The sequence below is a fragment of the Tachypleus tridentatus genome, chromosome 9, assembly GCF_004210375.1.
Source record: "Tachypleus tridentatus isolate NWPU-2018 chromosome 9, ASM421037v1, whole genome shotgun sequence".
Lineage (NCBI taxonomy): Eukaryota > Metazoa > Arthropoda > Merostomata > Xiphosura > Limulidae > Tachypleus > Tachypleus tridentatus.
In genome coordinates, this window is record NC_134833.1 from 110,446,405 (window position 1) to 110,467,117 (window position 20,713).

At 33.8% G+C, this 20,713-nt stretch overlaps 1 protein-coding gene across 4 annotated transcripts in view; it reads left to right on the forward strand.

The window, feature by feature from the left end:
* Window positions 1–3,901: 3,901 nt before the first annotated feature.
* Window positions 3,902–20,713, forward strand: part of LOC143226037 (protein O-mannosyl-transferase Tmtc3-like) — an 87,161-nt gene continuing 70,349 nt past the window's right edge. For all 4 annotated transcript variants that reach the window (XR_013014254.1, XM_076456433.1, XM_076456434.1 and 1 more), the window contains exon 1: window positions 3,902–4,087. Coding sequence is in view for 3 of the 4 variants with exons in the window: in XM_076456433.1 (XP_076312548.1) it covers window positions 4,043–4,087 (45 nt within the window). In the remaining variant the exon portion in view is untranslated. The remainder of the gene's footprint in view (window positions 4,088–20,713) is intronic.

Genomic DNA, 20,713 nt, shown 5'->3' on the forward strand with positions numbered 1-20,713 from the left:
CCAGATAGTTTGTTTACCATTGTACTATCGCTGCTTTTGGGCAAAGGCGGCAGAGTTGTTCCTCTAACACGAGTGTAAGTGGATAGCTTATAGTATATTGTATTCTAGGTATTTTCAAGTACAAGGAGATTATCCATGTGGAAGAAAAAAAATTTTCAATAGATATGTTTTAAGTAAAGTTAATTCCTGGATGTAAGATGGATTTAGGTGTGTGCGTGCGTAATTAACAGATTAAAATATTCTTTACATTTAAAGAGATGTGCTGGAGTTGTCGTCGATAAGTTTTAGTATAAATCACAAGAACAACCAAAATTTTCTGAGAAGGCTTATTGCTGTATGTAGAACCAAGAAGGTTAACAGCACGCGACAAACCCATTTATGTTCCCATGTCTACTCCAGCAGTTTATTTGTAAACCGTGTCGTTAAATCAGAACGTGTTGTGCTTTAGGATAAGTTCAGTTAGTTTGAAGATTGTATCATTTGATAGGCTCTGAATAGTTCTTTGAACAATATAAAACGTAAAAGCTCGATTATGGGGTGTGACATCGTACATGCTGTTAATAACAACTGCAAAAGAAGTCATTTATGATCCCGGAACTTAAGTGCCTCTAGTTTTATGGTGAATACATTTTGTGTCTTGAACATAACAAGGACGCTGTATCAAAATATAAACTTAATACATTTTCATGATATTTGTTCATTACGGCAGCTGAGAGCCTAAACTATTGCTTGGCCATGGCGTATTTTCAGATTTGGGTTTTAATATTTTAAGAAGTAAATAGAAAATCAATAAAATAGAATATTGGAAAATAAGAGTAAGACCTGTGAACGAGAATTTTCTATTTGTATGTATAATCGCTACATCATAATGTTTTTATGTTCACTAAACCTACTTTAAAAACAAGATACGAAACAACGTGGTTAACATTCAATTTATCTTCCTTAATTATTTATAAATCTCTTGTGTATACTCGTGATGACGAGCGAAGTTAAAATGTATTCTCAAGACGGCTGGTATGGGTATTAAAACTTTAATTAAAGTAAAGTACAGAACAACGTTTCGACCTGCTTAGGTCATCTTTAGGTTAACAAAAGTTTGACCTAAGAAGGTCAAAACGTTGCTATGTATTTTATTTTAATTAAAGTTTTAATACCCATACCAGCCATCTTGAGAATACATTCTTGTGTATACTGTACTTTATTTCAAATAACTACGTGGACTCTTTGTTTGCTCGCTCAACTTTCATAACATATTTTTATTGAAATATTCTAAGGCTTCACTGTTTTGCAGTAATTAACTGATTATTATGGAATATAAGAGAGAAATGAGTATTATTTATTTCAAGCAAAACACTGAAACAAAAAGGTCTTCATTTGTACTATACTTTGTAGTAAGTTTTATATAATTATATTCAGTGAATATTAATGTTATAATATTGCAATAATTGTCTTCAAATTATCTTTTTTCTGATATTGTAGTGAAGTATTAGGTGCGGTCGTTCTGGGTTTGCTAGTTGTGTATTGGTACTCGAGGTATCTGCAGTTGTTGGAGTTTAATAATTAGAGAGGATAAAATTCAGAGAATATAGCTTGTGTTGTATTGTGTGTTTTCTTATAGCAAAGCCACATCGGACTATTTGCTCAGTCCACCAAGGGGAATCGAACCCCTAATTTTAGCGTTGTAAATCCGGAGACATACCGCTGTACCAACGGGGGGCACTTGTGTTGTATAGAAGAAATGACATTTTGATCAAAACATCTATAAAAGAGTCGCAGGTGATATTGAGTAACAAAGATAATGACATTTTACATACAATATGTGAGAATGTTATCTATTATTCTAAACACCTTCCTTACGAGACTGTGAATAAACTCGAAATTCAACACTTGAGTCCTTTGAAATTTTTTTAGAAAACGAAAATAGTTATCGAGTATTGTTAAAAAGTTTTAAAAGTCATTTTGGAATTAATATTTAGTCTTCTTTCTCTTAGTGTAGAAAAAAAAGACCCATAAGGAGAAATACTGACATTTAGAAATATTGTTGGCTTTCATTACACTTCATTTAACTATTGAGCTGCTAATGTGTTCCCTGTAAGAAAAATCTAAAACCATTAGAAAAAAAGAAAGAGTTCACACTCTGTTATTTGTACGAAATAATAAATATACAATAAAGATGGTAACAAATATTTGTCTAAAACTGCTTTAACACTTCGTGATGGAACACTATTCTTCAAATGTTTACGGTCTTTTGGTCGAAAGCTTATTGATAAGCATCATGTGTGAACAGTGTTTTAAACGACGTGGTTCGGTTCAGTTCGAAAATGTGTCTTCATCAAATATAAAACAATGCACTAGCTGGTTTTTATCATGATAATGAGATAAGAAAAAGAAAAACTTACATTGATAAGTAGTAGAGTGTGAAAGTGCGGCACACTGTTCAATGGTTGGAATGTATCGTACTTGGTTTTTAATTTCGCGAAAAGCTACACGAGGGCTATCTGCGCTAGCCGTTCCTAATTTAACAGTGTAAGACTAGAGGTAAGGCAGCTAGTCATCACCACCCACCGTCAACTCTTGGGCTACTCTTTTAGCAACGAATAGTGGGATTTACCAACACATTATAATGCCCCCAAGGCATGTTTGGTGCGACGGGGATTTGAACCTGCGACCTTCAGATTCGGAGTCGAAAGTTTTAATACAACTAGCCATGCCGGGCCTAGTATTTTTAAGTATCAATCCGTTGTTAATATTAACCATTTAAAGTACTTATCTGTCGTTAATTTTAGTCTTTTAAAATATTTATCTGTCGTTGATTTTATTGTTTTAAAGTATTTATTTGTCTTTAATTTTAGTCTTTTTTAACAAACTGTCTTTCTTTTTGTCTGTCATTAGCAAATAATGTTTTTTAAATAAATTGGCAGTGGAGAATATTACAGTCTGCAGTTAACCTCTATAAACCTGTAATTTGTGAACATTGACACACGTATTTACAGTTTTACAAAATTTCATAACAATTATTTGAAACTTATCTAATGCCAGAACTTATACATAGTTCCTTTTTCAGATCTGCACAGCTATCTTTACAGATTATTTAGATTTTGTATTAATGACGTAGTTCCCGGCATGGCCGAGCGGGCTAGGCGTGCGACTCGTAATCCGAGGGTCGCGGGTTCGCATCCCAGTCGCGCTGAACATGCTCGCCATTTCAGCCGGGGGGGCGTTATAATGTTACGGTCAATCCCACTATTCGTTGGTACAAGAGTAGCCCAAGAGTTGGCGGTGGGTGGTGATGACTAGCTACCTTCCCTCTAGTCTTACACTGCAAAATTAGGGACGGCTCAGGTTTCTCCTCCTGGTTGGGGGTTGTGCAGTAGGCTAACAATCTGCTCACTTAAAAAACCAGCCTGTTAATGAATCCGCAAACGATTGCGGCCCTATGTTCCTTCATGGAATCGAGTGGTAAAAATAAATAATAATAATAAATTAATGACATAGATAGAGAGGTTTGTTTGTTTTTTAACCAACGGCGATTTTGAATTATTTATTTTGTTGAATGGAATCAGGAAGCTGTCGTCAAAGGAAAAGTGTTTATAAAATAAAAATGTAGTACAGCTACAGTTATGCTTTATGAATCTCTTGTTCCTCCAAAGCTCATAATTTAGAAACAAGATTAGGAATATTGTTGTTACGTGTTTTTCTGTTGGACATTGTTTTTAATGTTTAACAATGTAAAACATAATTTTTACCCACTAACAAAAGGACAGTGTTTTTATTTTACTTGTTTTGAAATGTTTTTTTTTTTTATTCTGCTCTTGAGATAAATTGCTAAGGTAATAACGGTAGAGGGCGCTTGGGTCGTGAATTTAAACGATTCCTCACACCTGCTCGAATGGATCGGCTTGGTCGAATGTCGGGTATACGTCCGCTGACGGGGTTTGTAAAAGCATACCTTGCGTACTGCAGTTGTACGTGTCACTTTGTTCGTACGATTGCTGAATTTTATCCGTGAATTCACACCGTACTTTTGAGTCACAAACAACACATGGCCCCTCGCCAAATAGCTCGTTCTCCACGTTTCCAGCCCAAGGTAAGCAAGATTTTTCTATTTAATGTAATATTCTGTGCACGAATTAAAATTTTTAATCATCATTATATTATCAACGTCAGTTTCAAGTTATTCATTTTATCGGATGTTATTGAACAAATCGTGAGAATGGCTTCACGTTGTTAGTAGAAGAAGGGAAAGAAATAAAACTAATAACATGAAACCGTACTTTATGTATAATATTACTGTATAGCTAGAGAGAGAAAAATGACGTATTAGAATATATATTAAACTGAGTTAGGTCATTTAACGTGAAATAGTATTATAAAGCCTAGAAAATGTATTAACTAGATAAATAATACATAAAAGCATTTCTATCTCGCAGCACAAAGGCTATAATATCCATATTGATAATAAAGTACTCGAATTAACAAGAAGTCGTAAAATTCAATGCACATAATTCCATGTGATATGTGTTTGGAAAGGTACTGTCTTTCTCAAAAGTGCCCCCCGCTAGTACAGCGGTATGTCTACGGATTTATAACGCTAAAATCAGGGGTTCGATTCCCCTCGGTGGGCTCAGCAGATAGCCCAATGTGACTTTGCTATAAGAAAACACACTCTTTCTCAAAGTATTGGAAGTCAATATACTACCAACGCCGGAAACAAATGAATCTGGACAAGTCTTAGACTCGAGAAAAAAAAAGAAAAAAGGATATAGTAAATTATCACAAATTACAGATCCGTAACCAAGGTGTGACAGATGATGGTTCTTTTCCCAAATTTCGAGTGACGATTTTATTTATGTTACCGAGCAAGTGTATGACGCTAACGTGATTTTATGTGAATGTATTTTATTAACATAATGAGAAAGCAGAAACATTAACCTCATTTGGGTGATCTACTTTAAGCACCAAGCTCCTAAAAACAGTTGTGTGTGTGTGTGTATTTCATCATTTCACTAGCGTAGGTGTATTGAATACTCTATGGTATTCTCAGAAAATATACACTGCTGACCAAAATCTTAAGGCCAATTAAAATAAAGAAAAAATATCTATTTTTCGTTGCTAGACTCAACCACTTATTTGAATAGAGCTTCGAAGGATGAATATAAGAAAAGGGAAAATAAAAATAAAAAAACTTTTAGAATTTAATAGGGAAATGTGAGTACTATGAAATTAGCCTAAATATTAGCTGGTCAAAAGTTTAAGACCATACCAAAAGAAGTCTTAAACAGGGTATGAAATGTCCAACAAGAGGTCTCAATAGTGATTTGCGCGACCGTCATTACGAATAACTTCAAACATTCACTTTGGCATGGTCGATATAAGCGTTTGCAGAAGGCTGGCTGGGATATTATTCCAAATGGTGAAGATGGCTTCACGAAGATCATGCACTGTTTGGAATTGACGTCCGTTTCTATAGACTTCCCTTACCATCCACCCTCAAACATTTTCAATGGGGTTCAGTTTGGGCGAACACGCTGGATGGTCCAAAAGAATCGCGTTATTCGCCATGAAAATATCCTTTGTCCTGCGGGCATTGTGGATTGCAGCGTTGTCCTGCTGAAAGATCCAGTCATTTCCATACAAGCGAGGGCCTTCAGTCAATAAGGATGCTATCTTCAACATGCCAATGTAGACAGCTGAAGCTCCATTGTTCCATGGAAGGAGAAAGCACCCAAGATCATAATGGAACCTCCTCCACTGTGTAATGTAGAAAATGTCTCCGGTGGGATATCCTTATCGTGCCAGTAACATTGGAAGCCATCTGGACCATCCAGGTTAATTTTTTTCTCATCACAGAACAAAACCTTCGTCCACTTTTCTACGTCCCATGTTTGGTGCTTCTCAGCAAAGTTTAACCGAGCTGTTTCGTGGTGTGGAAAGAGGCGTGGACTTTGAAAACATTTACGGTTTTTAAAGCCTTTCTCTCGTAGATGCCGTCTTATTGTTCTTGAGCTGCATTCTGCGTCCGTAAGGGCCTTAATCTGGTTTGACGATTAGCTGGTGTCTTACCGGACAACCCGTCGAATCCTTCTGCTCAACGCTAGCGAAAGTTTCTTGGGCCAACCACTTGAAATTCTCGTTCCGTTTCTCTCAGGGTCTTTTAAAAATTTGCAACAGCAGTTTACTACGCCTAATCTCACCAGCGATGGCACGTTGAGAGAGACCTTGCTTTTGTAGCTCGAAAATTCTACCATGTTCAAACTCTGTCAAATTTTTAGCCTTTGCCATGTTTTCACCCAATGTAACACAGGAGATGTTAGTGGGAAATGTTGACAACGCTAGTGCTTGAACACAAATGACTAAATTTCTTTACGTGTTTACCGATTAACGCTTTTTTTCAGTATGGTCTTAAACTTTTGACCAGCTAGTATTTAGACTAATTTCAAAGTGTTCACGTTTTTCCTACTAAATGCTAAAAAAAGTTTTTTCCCTTTTCTTATTTTCATCTTTCGAAGCTCTACTCAAATAAGTGGTTGTGTCTAACAACGCAAAATGCATATTTTTTTATGTTCATTGGCCTTAAGATTTTGGTCAACAGTGTATATGTGTGTGTGTGTGTGTGAACATACTGACTGTGTTACCTAGGTGCTTGTAAACCTAACAGTATAGAAATAGGTCTCCCTGTGTAGCACTCTAGATCGTATTGGTCCCTAGGGTTGAGTTGAAGCAGACCCTTTTCTGTCAGTTTCTGTGTATCCTGCAACTTTTAAAAAACTCTGTAGAATCCCATAACCACAGTTTCTGATTTAGTATGCCTCTGATTTAAACAATCCAGCTACGTCTATTACCAAATGGAACATGATATTATTTTGGGTTATGTTTAAATGTTCTAATAACAAACGATAACTTACTAATAATATATGTGTACCTAGTTACATATGTTATAAATTTTAAGAGTTTGGACTGTCTCGTGTATTTGGGTGTGGTACAATCTAGTAAGCGTATTTCCCGCAGAGTTATTTGTAAGGCCCACTAACAGAAGTTCAGACGAACTCTAATAAATAGAATAGATTCGTTACTTAGTGAAATCTGACCAATTTCCTCACACAGGAGACAAAACTCAATAATGCATAAACCTAAGTCTTCGATGTATGAAAGCAATCACAGTAAAACAAAAAATGCAAGTATTTATAGTGAAAGTGTTAAACAGATTAGTGAAAACTACCACGAAACACGTTAGTAGAAAGCAACAAAAATATTTTTGTGTGTTTCTTTTAGCAAAGTCACATCGGGCTATCTGCTGTGTCCACCGAGGGGAATCGAATCCCTGATTTTAGCGTTGTAAATCCGTAGGCTTACCGCTGTACCGGTGGGGGACAAGATTTTATCCACCGATATATCTAGGTAAAGCTAAAAGTTAAGCCAAAAATATATTTATCATTAGAGTGTGAAAGGCCTAGTTTTAAATGCAAAATGCAATAACGACATCAAAACCAGATTGCTCACGGAACTCTCTTCGTCCACTAATATTCTTTTATTGTTATTCAAGAGCAAGAGCGGGGCAGTCCACGGCTACCAACCGACTCGCGTAAAGAAATACAACGTTATACTTTGGAACGTGAAAGCTATCTTTCCTGCAAAAGAACGTAGTGATTCGGTCAAGTATCAGATATACGTAAGATAGATTTAAGTTTGATTGTATACTTGTGCAAGTGTCTACGCTCAAGTGGAAATCATTGAAAATGCGGAGATTTCAAAATGTTTACATATTAACTAAGCTGTAGGAAACACCTGGTACTAGCCTGTACCACATTCACAATGCTACACAAGACTATCTGAACAGTTCTAACGTTCATAGCGCGATATCTTTTCTTTTGCGGTAACGAAAGGCAAGTCATGGATCCTCCGTCCGTAGTTCGGCACACTAACTTTTAGACCTCGCCCAGTCCATTAGAAGAGAGATACTGAGGAAATTACCTGATTATGATTTTATCTGGTGTTTTATTTTCTTTGTGTAATAGTATATAAGTTGATAATATTTACGTTTTTTCTTTGCCCATGATACAGGGATGTATATGGTTAGTTCGTACTGCGCCGTGAGAGACTAAAAATACCAAATTTACTATTACAACAAATGCACAAAGATGTGTTATAACCTCTTGTAAGTAAATGATCGTGTTTACACATACTGTTGTCGAACATTTATTTATTCTTTGAAGAATCTTTATGCCTCTGTGTTATATTTTATTTCATTTTGGTAAACAACGAGCACATATTTCTGTTTCCTTTTGTGCTTACTTGCTGAATTAAATCGTGTTTTATTGTTCACAATACTTTTATAGACTCTTATTTACTATTGTTATGATGTCAGCTGTTGGCCAAAGTCTTAACTTTACGTTTTTCAAAACGTCAAAATAACATACACTGTTGTTTGGGAATCTTTTTGTGTAGCAGCAAATAGGAGGGAAAATTGATATATTAGTTCTAATCAACCTATGTGTCTTTGAAAGGAAAAAAGTATTAACAAAACAAAATTGTCTGATTTATTTATTTGTGTTTGCTAAACATTTGGAGAGATGGCATTCGTACAATACTATTAAATTATTATATCTTTTTAGGTGCCTTTGTTTTTTAGTTTCGGAATTATGTATGTTATTAGGAGTAATGACACATTGTTAAAAAAATGATTATTGTTTTTCGTAACTAGGTGCTATTCCAGCACAAAGCTACATAATAGTGAGTTTCGTTTAAGAATATTATTATATATTGGTATTTTAATGATACTTCATTATTCAAATTCAATTTATATGAATTTACTATGCATACATTATTGTTAGATGCAACCATAAAATACAGTAAAACCCATAATGATTGGAATACATTGATTCATCATTTGTGTGCCCTCGCTGTAAGCGAAATTTTCGGCCGTAATCCCTATAATTTTTCATGAGATTCAGTTAACTTAGAAGATATATTTTAGTTCTAAATGTACACAATATGTTAATAATATAACCTTTACTATGAAAATAATCATAGCAAAATTAAAAAGCGAATTTTAAACGATAGTCTTAAAGATACTAAGATTTAAAAACGTATATAATTTACTTACAAAGTACATAAAACTACATCTTGCTTCCTTCCCTAAAACTTATTAAACCCGCACCGACAGTATATTATTAGAGTAGCTATTGCGATAAATTAGTGCAATACATGTTACTGATTAATGATAGTACGGCAGAGACAGTGCATCAAAAACCTAATACAATTAACTTTTGATCGTAGCAAGCTAAACACATAGAACACAATGAAAACCACTAAAACGTTAATGAGTATAGCCGATGAACCCACTTTTACAAGCTTAGTGTATTTCTTCACCGCAATGTCAACAATATTTCACATAGTTTTGTCAACTACGAGATTCAGGCCAGTCCCATCCACATACCAAGAAGCCAAGGCGTAAAACGATCTTACAATACATATGTAACAATAAAAAGCAAAATATAATGAAAGTAAATGTATTAAACATTCAAACCAATACTGCTGGTGAAGGTAACAATAAAAAGAGAAGAAAATGTATAACACTTTTTTGAAAATACAAACACTAATAATTAAATAACAAGACCTTGGAATTCCTAGGAAAAATGTTAATACTCTGATTAATTTAACTATAATAACATACTTTATTAAACAAACAATGTCATTTGTGAAAAAGACGTCATTATTAACCATTTGTTTCAATAAATTTCACTCAATGTGATTTCACAAATCTGCGACGTGTATTAGTAACTAGATTTCTAAATTAGTATTATAATTGAACTGATCAAAGTGAAAACAAAATTGTTTAGACTTTATTAATAAATTGATGAATTACAAATAGTTTTATACAGATTAAAATGCATTATCGATCAATGTGTATGGATTTGGATGGAACTTAAGTCAAATATGTGAAATCCCTTCAGCTGATATGAGAAATATGTTTGGAAACGTCGATATCTACGATATCTTACAACTTATGGTGCAACGCGTTTTAATTGTCATAAGGTTCAAGCCTGTTTATGGTGTACAGAATATTGTGATCATATATCATCTCATTTTAGCAATTATAACGATTATCCTTCACAATTAAACTGCGGCCGCTATACGGTAGAAAATTTAATATATCTTTCTCAGTTAGTAATACCAATGTTTAACTACTTTCTGTTATCTTTTAAGTTATAAAATTTAGTATATTTTCTTAATTTATACTAATTTAATATATCTTTCTCAGTTAGTTATACCAATGTTTGACTACTTTCTGTTATCTTTTAAGTTATAAAATTTAGTATATTTTCTTAATTTATACTAATGTTTTCACTAATTTGCGCCATCTTTAAGATGTGATAGTAAGGAAACATACATTTTAATCAAAATTCAAAGTGGTTTTATTAATTAACTGAATATATTTGAACGCCTTGAGAAAATGTCCACAATATAACAGTACTAATTCTTTATTTCGAAATGACAACTCTTTCTAAGACAGGAAGTATGTTACATAGTGTTTAACAGTGAAATCCGTGTGCAATATGAGTTTCAAGGCGATTAAAAAAAAAGTACCAAAGCGGTTACATCATACTATTGTAGTACCATTGTGGTTCGGATATTTTGTTACAAACATTTAGTTACTGGACATTTCATTACTGCTACCAGTATAACTTGAACAATTTGTGACGGATGCATTCATGTTAAATTGTTTGACAGTTTTTGTTACGAATACTGATCTTGTGACAGGTAGTTTTTGATATTGTTATTGTTCTTTTTAGCATAAAACTGGTTGGTGACAATAATAAAAATATGCGAGAGAGGGATGTTCTCCCGGTATTTAAATTAGGTATTGGTGAATCTCATAACAAAACTAATCAATTACTACTAAAATAAATCAGGAAAACTTGTAAATAAACCTTTTGTACAGACGTCATAGTAACCTGGATGCCATAACGAAATGTCTTTTGTGACAAAAGCTCTGTGTCACAAGCTGTTCGCACGAGATGCTCTAGACTCGTATCATTAATGTTCCAACAAGAAAACCATTCGGGTGAAAATCTCAGAAATTAAAGGCTTTGCTATAACAGATTGTGTCATGTAACTGCAAGAAAAAAGTAGAACATATATAATTTCATTATACAGCCGAAATAGTGATATAAAACACACACACAACATTGAATTATACAGCTGTGCTAGTTATACAAAACATTTAATTATACTATACCTCGTGTTCTACAGCAAAGCGGTAGTTTTTTGTTTTGTTTTTGTTCTAGAAAATGCGCGACGTAAAACCCAACAATTTAAGCTCAGACTTATGTCCTCTGTGAAACGTCATTGTTAAAGTACTCTGATAACAAGAGTTTATGGTTTAATGTATTTATTCCAGGCGTCAGTTTAATCCACTTTATACAAGAGAAAGAAAAGCCAACTACAAAAGTGTTATGAATTTGATACTGGTTGATGTAGTTCTGAAGCTTTATTAGTCCCACGTCACCAGTATAATGTATACTAGTATGCCAAGCTAGAGAGAGAGATGTTAAAAAAATATGTCTATGAGCTAAACACAAGGATTTTTGGACTGTCCATGCGTAGGCCACAACTAAACATAAAAGACGGTTACAACGAGTTTGAGTGTTGTCCCTAATGGTCATAAGCTGCGTTATAAAGAACGGACTGAGAGAACACAGCGACAGAGCTGTCCCATTAACTACTGATAATGATAACATAAATCCTGACCATATCTAGTTGATGGTTATAAAAGGTGAACGTTTAATACAGTAAAATAAAGGCTAACCAGGAACGAGAACAAATAAGGGTTAATATTTATTTTTACTTTTTCTTATAAATACTATGTAACTAGCACAAAATCTTAATATTTAGCAACAAAACTAGGTTTACAAAATTTATTATTACATGTATATGTCAGTCTATTAAGAACTGTTACTGACATAACCTGGTGGTTAGGGTATTCTAGTCTCTGCGGTCTGCAACTTCAAATCCCGTCACCGAATATGCTAGCCCTTTTAATAAAGGTAATATACTGTACAGTCAATTCCACTTACTGTTAGTAAATGAATGGTGGTTCGTGGTGTTAATTAGCTGCCTTTACTAGTGCTTCGAGTAGCTTTGCGCGAAATTACACAAAGAAACAAACTAATTAATTTATATTATAAAATAATCATAACTTATTAACAAAAATTAGTTGACACTTGCGTAAATTTTGGACCATTCCTCACAATATTTCCAGATACTTGTATTAATACCAGTTGTGTTTCTCTAATGAGTGTGTATGTTTCAGAACTTTATTTGAAATACGAAATAGTAAACAGGTCTAAGTGTCGTAGCTATAGCACTACATCAAAGACAATATAAAACGCAATACTTAGGCTGTTAATTATAACAAATAGATTAATATTTATTTCTAATGTGATTTTTTTTGGCTCTATACTTCAATATATATGTATTGAATATATATTTTATATATAATATAAAATAATTACGTTTTTTATCAGCTGGGATCTACAGAAATCATGGACGCATGTTTACCGTAATGTATATTGATCCTTGTTTTTTGTTGTATAGACACACACACACACACACACACGTACAAGATAGGTCATAATAATCCCCGGTAAAGATACTTAGAATACTAATTTATTGGAGGTTTGACCCGTCATGTTCAGGTGGTTTAGGCACTCAACTCGTAATCTGAGGGTTTGTGGGTTCGAATCCCCATGATATCAAACATGCTTGTCCTTTCAGCCGTGAGGACGTTATAATGTGACGATCAGTACCACACCTCGTTGATAAAAGAGTAGCCCAAGAGTTGGCGGTGGGTTGAATGACTAGTTGCCTTCCATCTAGTCTTACAGTGCTTAATTAGGGACGGCTAGCACAGATAGCCCTCGTGTAGCTTTGCGAAGAATTCAAAACAAACATGTCATTTTGACTTCTCCATTATCATGAAATGTTCTATCCACTCTTTCTTCTATGTTTTCTTATGTATCCCACTGTTGTTCTTCTGTTATTTCTAATAAAGTTCCATAAGTGTTTTCTGTTTTGATTTATTTGTGTTCTGTTTTATTCGTTTCCCGTTTCTCCTATACTTCCTGTCAGAGATTTCATATATATTTTCTCACTGCTTTTCTTATTTTCCTCAACTTCTCTTTTCGAATCTTCTTTCCCTTGGTACATTCAACGTCCCATCATCTGGCGTTTTTCTCTTCTTTTTATTTTTTCATCATCTGACACACGTATTTCTTCAGTTGTTGTTTTTTTCTTATCCGCAATTCTATTATCCTGCCTTTTTCATTACTTTGTACTGTGTAGTCTTATCTAAAGAGTTCTACTCCATCGCCTGTCCACATAATTTTAATTTTATCCTTTTTCTATTCTTGTTCACGTTATTTCACTAACTTTAATTTCTATGTAATAAATATCGGTCGATGATTTAATTCTATCATGTTTCCTCTACTTAAACCTTTCAATCTCTTCATATATGTCTCCAAGTGGCACAGCAGTACTGCTAGAAAGCGTGTTTCGATACTCGTAGTGGGCAAAACATAGATAACCCTTGTTTAGCTTTATGTTTAACTACAAACAACAATGACAACAAACTGTTTATACGTTTGTGTATTTCTTCCAGAAAGCTATCTTCTACACTTATCCAAGTATTCATATCTGTCATAATTTCGTCTCTTATCCGTGTAATTTCTCTTCCATTTCTTGGATTAATAGTTCCGTCCCTTCATTACTGTAAATAGTACCTACATTACATTTAAACTTTTTGACGCCACAACTATTTATAAGTTCACCATTATTCATCCTCTACCGTTTTACCAACAAGTTACCCTTTTTACCGGTTCCTCCTTGCTTTTTGACTTGCATACCTTATATTCATGTAGTTCTTTTACCTTTTTCACGATAAAGAAATTAATACATAGGTTAATTTGTACATTAGAATTTCTTCTGTTAGAGCTAGATAGTTGTTTTTATCTTGACAAGGATGATTTTTTTCTTTAGATTCGGACTTCGCACTTTAAACAGTTTATAGAGATTAAATGAGTTCATTTTTAGGGACAACTCTTGTAACACACTGGTGCTAAACGCTGGAAATTTCCCGAGGTCGATTTCTATTTATTCTTTCCCTCAGTGTTCAGTGTTTTAAACAAAGAACATATGAAGCAGAGACTTGGCCAATTTCAAACTCTTCGAAATAAACTCTGCAACAAAAGATTACCGATCACCCGAGACTCTACGTTCGACGTTAGAGCTGGGTTATGTTTAGTTGATTAAAACGTGTTCTCTAAAATTATTTTATAGTGTAACCTGTTTTCGTAACGTGTATTTGACAATGTGTGTGTGTTTAGTAGATGAAGTCGTATACACAGATTTTTTAAATTTAATAAGGTAACAACTGCCAGGTGGTTTGGCTGATAACTGTTTAATACACTCTAAGTAAGAAAATTGTACTCTAATTTTGTTATCCGTTATAATTACACTTACTTGTGAACGAAAGCGTGGTTGTACTTAACGCTAAATGGTTTTTGTCGGCTATAATGTACGTCTTGACGTCTTCGTCTTTTCTATGGCATAAGATGTAGCTTGAGGAAGTTTGTTTTACAATAGACAGCACATTAAGACGGTAAATGTAACAGCAGGCTTTCGTTTAAGAACTGTCTTCAACATTCTTCCCAGCAGTTTTAATTTCTAGCTCGTTTACTGACTTCCGAACTTTTAGTGTTGCCCGAAGCTCTAACGTCGAACGTAGAGTCTCGGGTGATCGGTAATCTTTTGTTGCAGAGTTTATTTCGAAGAGTTTGAAATTGGCCAAGTCTCTGCTTCATATGTTCTTTGTTTAAAACACTGAACACTGAGGGAAAGAATAAATAGAAATCGACCTCGGGAAATTTCCAGCGTTTAGCACCAGTGTGTTACAAGAGTTGTCCCTAAAAATGAACTCATTTAATCTCTATAAACTGTTTAAAGTGCGAAGTCCGAATCTAAAGAAAAAAATCATCCTTGTCAAGATAAAAACAACTATCTAGCTCTAACAGAAGAAATTTCTTTTGAAGGTTCCGTGTTTGGTTTAAAAGATCGGTATTTTTATTTTGCGCTCTTGTGTCTGTTTACCATACTCGAGAGAAAGTCTGAACTTAAAACGTAGGTTTTGTGACATTTCTCGTCATTAATTTGTTTTTCAAACATGCATTGATTGTCAATTATTTTTTTTAATATCATCGAGGTATTCTTAGTGTATTAAACTGTATATGGGGTAACATGTTGTAGAAATCACTGTATTGTCATATTTAAACGTAACAGATTATTTAAGCTTCAATGACACATCTGTGTTCTTTGTTTTGCGTCGCAGTAACATATATAATGTAGAACATTATAATTAAATTCGGTGTCTTGCCGAGGTTATATATTTAAGCCTAACTCTTTAATTGCATATAGAACCATAACCGCGTGAAGTGCAATAATTAAAATACTTTTAAGAATCTCAAATATATACACCTGAACAAATTCAATGTATAAAGGTGGGTCTTATTCTTCAGTCTTTCGTGTTCAATATTTCTATTAAAACAAATACAAAAAATGATTTTTTCTAGCAGTTCTATTGAACTTAAGTGAGTGTTCATTATTATGCCACTGCAAATATGTCATACCCCTAATCCCCCCAGTGGTACAGTGGTATATCTGCGGACTTACACGCTAAAAATCGGGTTTCGATACCCGTGGTGGACAGAGCACAGATACCCCTAATTTTGAAAAGTCATAAAGCTTATGACTTTCATGACAGAATAAAGAAGTATATCCAATTGTAAATATTTTACACAGCTTTTGTCTTCTGTTAGACATATAAAACTTCTATTCTTTTGGATTCTGACAAACCCATTTTAACTGTTTTATCTTACAGAATCTCACAACTGTGGAGTAAGTAGAATATACTGCTAGGCACTAAAACCACTGTTGTGATTTTAATACATCATTTATTTTTGTGCAGAAGACGTATCAGTCTGTCGTTGTGTTGTATGCGTCAGAGGATTTACACCTTTGCAGCATTATATTATGTATCGCTTGAGGGCTGTTTGGAGGAAGTGTAAGAATTATATACGTTGTTGTCTGCAGTGCAGATAAAATCAAAAATACAGAGAAACATTGTGTAAATTGTAGAGGGTTTGCGTGTTCTAAGTATATCTTTTTATACCTTTCAAAGCGTGGATATTGAGTATGCTTGTTAGAATATATTTTATTTGTTTAGCAAAATTTTCGTTATCTGGCAGAGCCTTACTTTTTGGGTTCTAACGTTTATTGTTTTCTGTATGTTACTCCTAACTCATATAAACACACATATAAAAGTAGTAATGTGCACTAGCTTTAAAAACATAAAATAACGAAGCTACAATAGCTTTGAAAGCATAAATACTAGAACGAGGCTACAGTGGATTTAAAAATATGAGATTGTACTGGGTTTAGAAATGTAAACACTACAACGAGACTATACTGCCCTTAAAAATATAAAAACTGTAAAAAGGTATATTAATTTAAAAAAATATAGACACTGTGTGGGACTAAATTGTTGTTTGTAATTAAGCACAAAGCTAGACGATGGGCTATCTGTGCTCTGTCCACAATGGGTATCGAAACTCGGATTTTAGCTGGGAAGTCTGCAGACATACCGCTATGCCACTGGGAGCATGAGACTAAGTTGTTAAAGTCAAGTTGTGTAAAGTAAAATAAAAGGAAAGAAAACGATGCGCTAAGACAAAACAGTAAAGTTTGTAGACTTTAAGATCACGTGACTTACGGGAAACCCAACATTGACATCTGCCGTTTTGGACGTCAAGGTGTCCATTATTTTGTGGCTATGGTAAGTATAAAGTACGATTTAAATCTTCACCAAAATGGTTTATGAAAATAAGTTATGGTAACTTTATATGAATTCTTCTGTTGTTTCAGAGCCATGAGTTATTCCACAGGTGGCTTGGACGACAATTAATGTTGATGATTTATCTAATCATGTTGCGAAGGCGAACGTGATCAGTTTCCAGATCATTTGATACTTATGCATATCTTGTCGAATTCACTAGTAAATTAACCCACGAAAATATAAATTGCTATAAAAACGTGAATAGTTATAAATTCTTCTCAGCAAAATGGATATCAGTCATGAAAGTAAAATAGATTGCACCTCTTGTTCGTAACTGCTAAGGTAAGTTTTATATATTGTAGCTTCTACTTTCTTTATAATCTGTAGTCGTTATTATGAACATGGAACTTTTGTCACCAGTACTGAATATTAGTTTTAATTATTCGTTGTAATGTTGCCTACATACTCTTCAGTCTATAATACAGTGGTGCTTCATTAACTCTGGCCTGATCTAACAACAATGCTAATACCATTGTAACTACATACATTACTCGTTAGTGCACGTAGAAGTTATATTGGATCATTATAAAATACTAGTAGTTTCAAAAATTAATAAATATTACGATACCTATACAATATTTAATAATAAAGTTTAGATTTACACGAATGTATTTTACAGACGTATTCTGACACCTTTCACAACATATATACTTCAGATATAGAAGTTAGGTAAAGACTGTCAGTTTCGTTTCATAACTGCAGTACCCCGTACTGATGTTAATTTTGGGTCAGCTGCAGTCTGTGAAACGGTATACCAAATTCTGAGCATCGTCTATTAGTGCAGCCAAATGGACATCACTATCTTGAATATTCGCGCATTGCTGGCGAATATGACAAACACTAGGAGAAAACGATAAGACCGAGTGATGTTAAAATGTCATTCGTAAAAAGGTCTGTTCGATCGTTTATTTGTTCCTCTTAATTTTTCTTCTGCTACTTGTGAACGTTTAAAGGTGTCACTAATAAGGTTAAAGAAAAAAAAGACTGGCCTTCGCGTGCAGTTTGTTAATGACATAGAGAAAACGGGTGTTGTTTATTGGTTAGTGTGCTGACGTATGGATCTAAGGGTCCATGGTTCGCACCCCGTTGCAGCAAATACAGTACGCACTCTGCACTTTGGTGCGATGAATGCGTTATAAGAGTTGGAGTGAAATCCAGCTACTGGATGGCGTAGCCTAAAAATTGGCAGTGTGTGCAGTATACAAATATATTGTGCAGTATATTTATTCTAGTCTTTCCGAATAAAATTAGGAACAATTAACGCAAACAGTCTTTGTGTAGTTTCACGCGAATATCTAAAAAAGAAACAAATGTTCCATATTTTACGGGTTATACACATATAATTAACAGACTTAGCCTACAAAATAATTTTTGTATGCAACTAAAGAATACTCAACGCCCAATGTAATGGTAATAGAAATAATGCTAGCTTTAGTCGGAAGTATCCTTATTTCTATACTGTTCACAGTATTTGATTTTGTAAAGATTCCTTTTACATAATGTATATTTTATACATAATTTATAAAATAAAAAACAGTATATGGTGTTTAAATCTTCTTTATTCAACTATTAATTAATTTATAATTATCTTCATTTTATTTTATATTTCTCAATCTATTTCTACTATATTTTATGCCACTCCCCTAGTGGCTTAGCGGTATATCTGAAAGCTTGAGATGCTAAAATTCGAGTTTTTATACCTATGATAAGCAGAACACAGATAGCCATTGTGTTGCATTATGCTTAAGCAGCAAAAACTATTGTTTTTTTTATGTATTTACCATGTTTCAACCTTAACCATAAGCAATGCTGGAGAGTGTTTGGGGCCTCGAGCCATTCTGAGCGAATAAAAGTTTACGTTTTTATTTTGCTATATACCACAATTTTTTATGCATCTAAAATAAAATTTAGGCACTTAACTTGAACTTCATTTTCCTTTTTTTTTTTTAAAGAACATGACCTCTTAAAACCCCTGTCCCTCCTAGAGTGCAACTCCTTGTTGGACTGTGTGTTACACTCTTGTTGCGACCTTACGTTTGCTGAATGTCAGCTATCAGTTTTTCAGAGTCCACCTACTTACCTTTATCAAGTGTGTATCACAATTATTAGCACTTCGAACTGCGAATTAAAAGGTCCAAGGTTCGTGCCCGCAATATGGCATAGAATATGCTCAGTACTTTCTGCTCTTCGCCACGGTCTATTTCGTTATTCAATGATTAGTCATGTACGCAGCGGTAGCTACTGGTTGCTTGCTTTCCTTCTTGTTAAAAGTTTGAATTAGAGCCTGCTGTTTTCATTCCCTCCTGTTAACAGTTCTAAATTAAAGTCTGCTGTGACTATATAATGTAGGTTTATAACTCTATCGTTTATGCGTCGCTTAAGGTGCGTTTACTCGTGTGTAACTCTTCATTTATGATTATCAACTATCTGTCAAACTATCTAATTGTCAATTCATGTATCATTATTTTGTCAAGTTTTTCTACCAAACGTTCTGTTTTCATCTGCATATTTTAATCTCTTTTCAGGTTTAGAACAACATTTTTAATATAATAATCACAAGTTGAATTATTTTAGGAAGGTGAAGTAAAAAGAAAAGATATTACCAAAAATAAGTTAAAAAACAAAACAAGAAAAACGTTCAGCAAGCTAGCTTGTCGGTCGATTTTTACTTCTACAAAAATCAACTGGCAAGCCAACTTCCTGGCGAAGAAAAACACTAAAACAGTAAGTTCGCATTGTTGAAAGAAAAAAGTCGATTTTTTTATACATATGCTGCATAATTATGAAGTAATATTGACAAAATTCCTATAATTTTACACAAAAACTCCAGTAGCACTGTGTCGGTACACGTATTGACCGTTTCTAGGAATTCGTGCGTCATAACATTTGATAGACCGTGGTGGTACGGCTCTAAATGGCTCACACTAGAGATTTTATATATAGTTTTAAAGTTTCAGTACTGTATAACTCGCTATTTATCACCAAAATAATCACAATTTCCGTTTAAACCGAATATAGCGTAAGGCAATTTCGAGCAAGCAAAAATCCTATATAAATCTGTCCATATACATTTATAATTCAAGTATTTATTTTATGAAAATCGTTCCTATTCATCGCAAATAGCAGCTGACTTGGTTGCTTAAACTTTGAGTAAAACGTGTGGTTTATAGGGTCTCTAAACACATTAACACAATATTCATACTAAATGCAACAAATACCAATATTAGATTTTTTTAAAAATGTAAATTAAAAACTATTTAGACGCTGTAGGGAAATATTTTTAGATAGAAGATGAACTTTTCCTAAAAATACGTTTGATTTCCAAATATATTGCCATTCTTTCTTCTTAGATTTGTAACTATGCGAATATTTAAAATGCATGAAAATTAAATGATGCACGTATTCAGTAAAAGTCAGTGGAGAAATTGAAGAATCAGTTAATATTTATGAAGAATCAGAAGAAAACGACATTGAATACTGCGAATATGACCGTAGTTGATCAGGAGGAAACATATGTCAGTTTACGGGACTAGAGGTTGCATTTATTGTGGATTAGTAGAAATAATCAATGTATTGAAGTGACGGTAACGTTTGTAGTGGAGGAGTCTTAGAAAATTTTAATAAGTGCACTGAAGTAAGATTACGTTTGTAGTGGAGGAGTCTTAGAAAATTTTAATAAGTGCACTGAAGTAAGATTACGTTTGTAGTGGATTAGTAGAGATAATTGAGCAGTGTATTGAAGTAGAGGTAACTTGATATTAATGG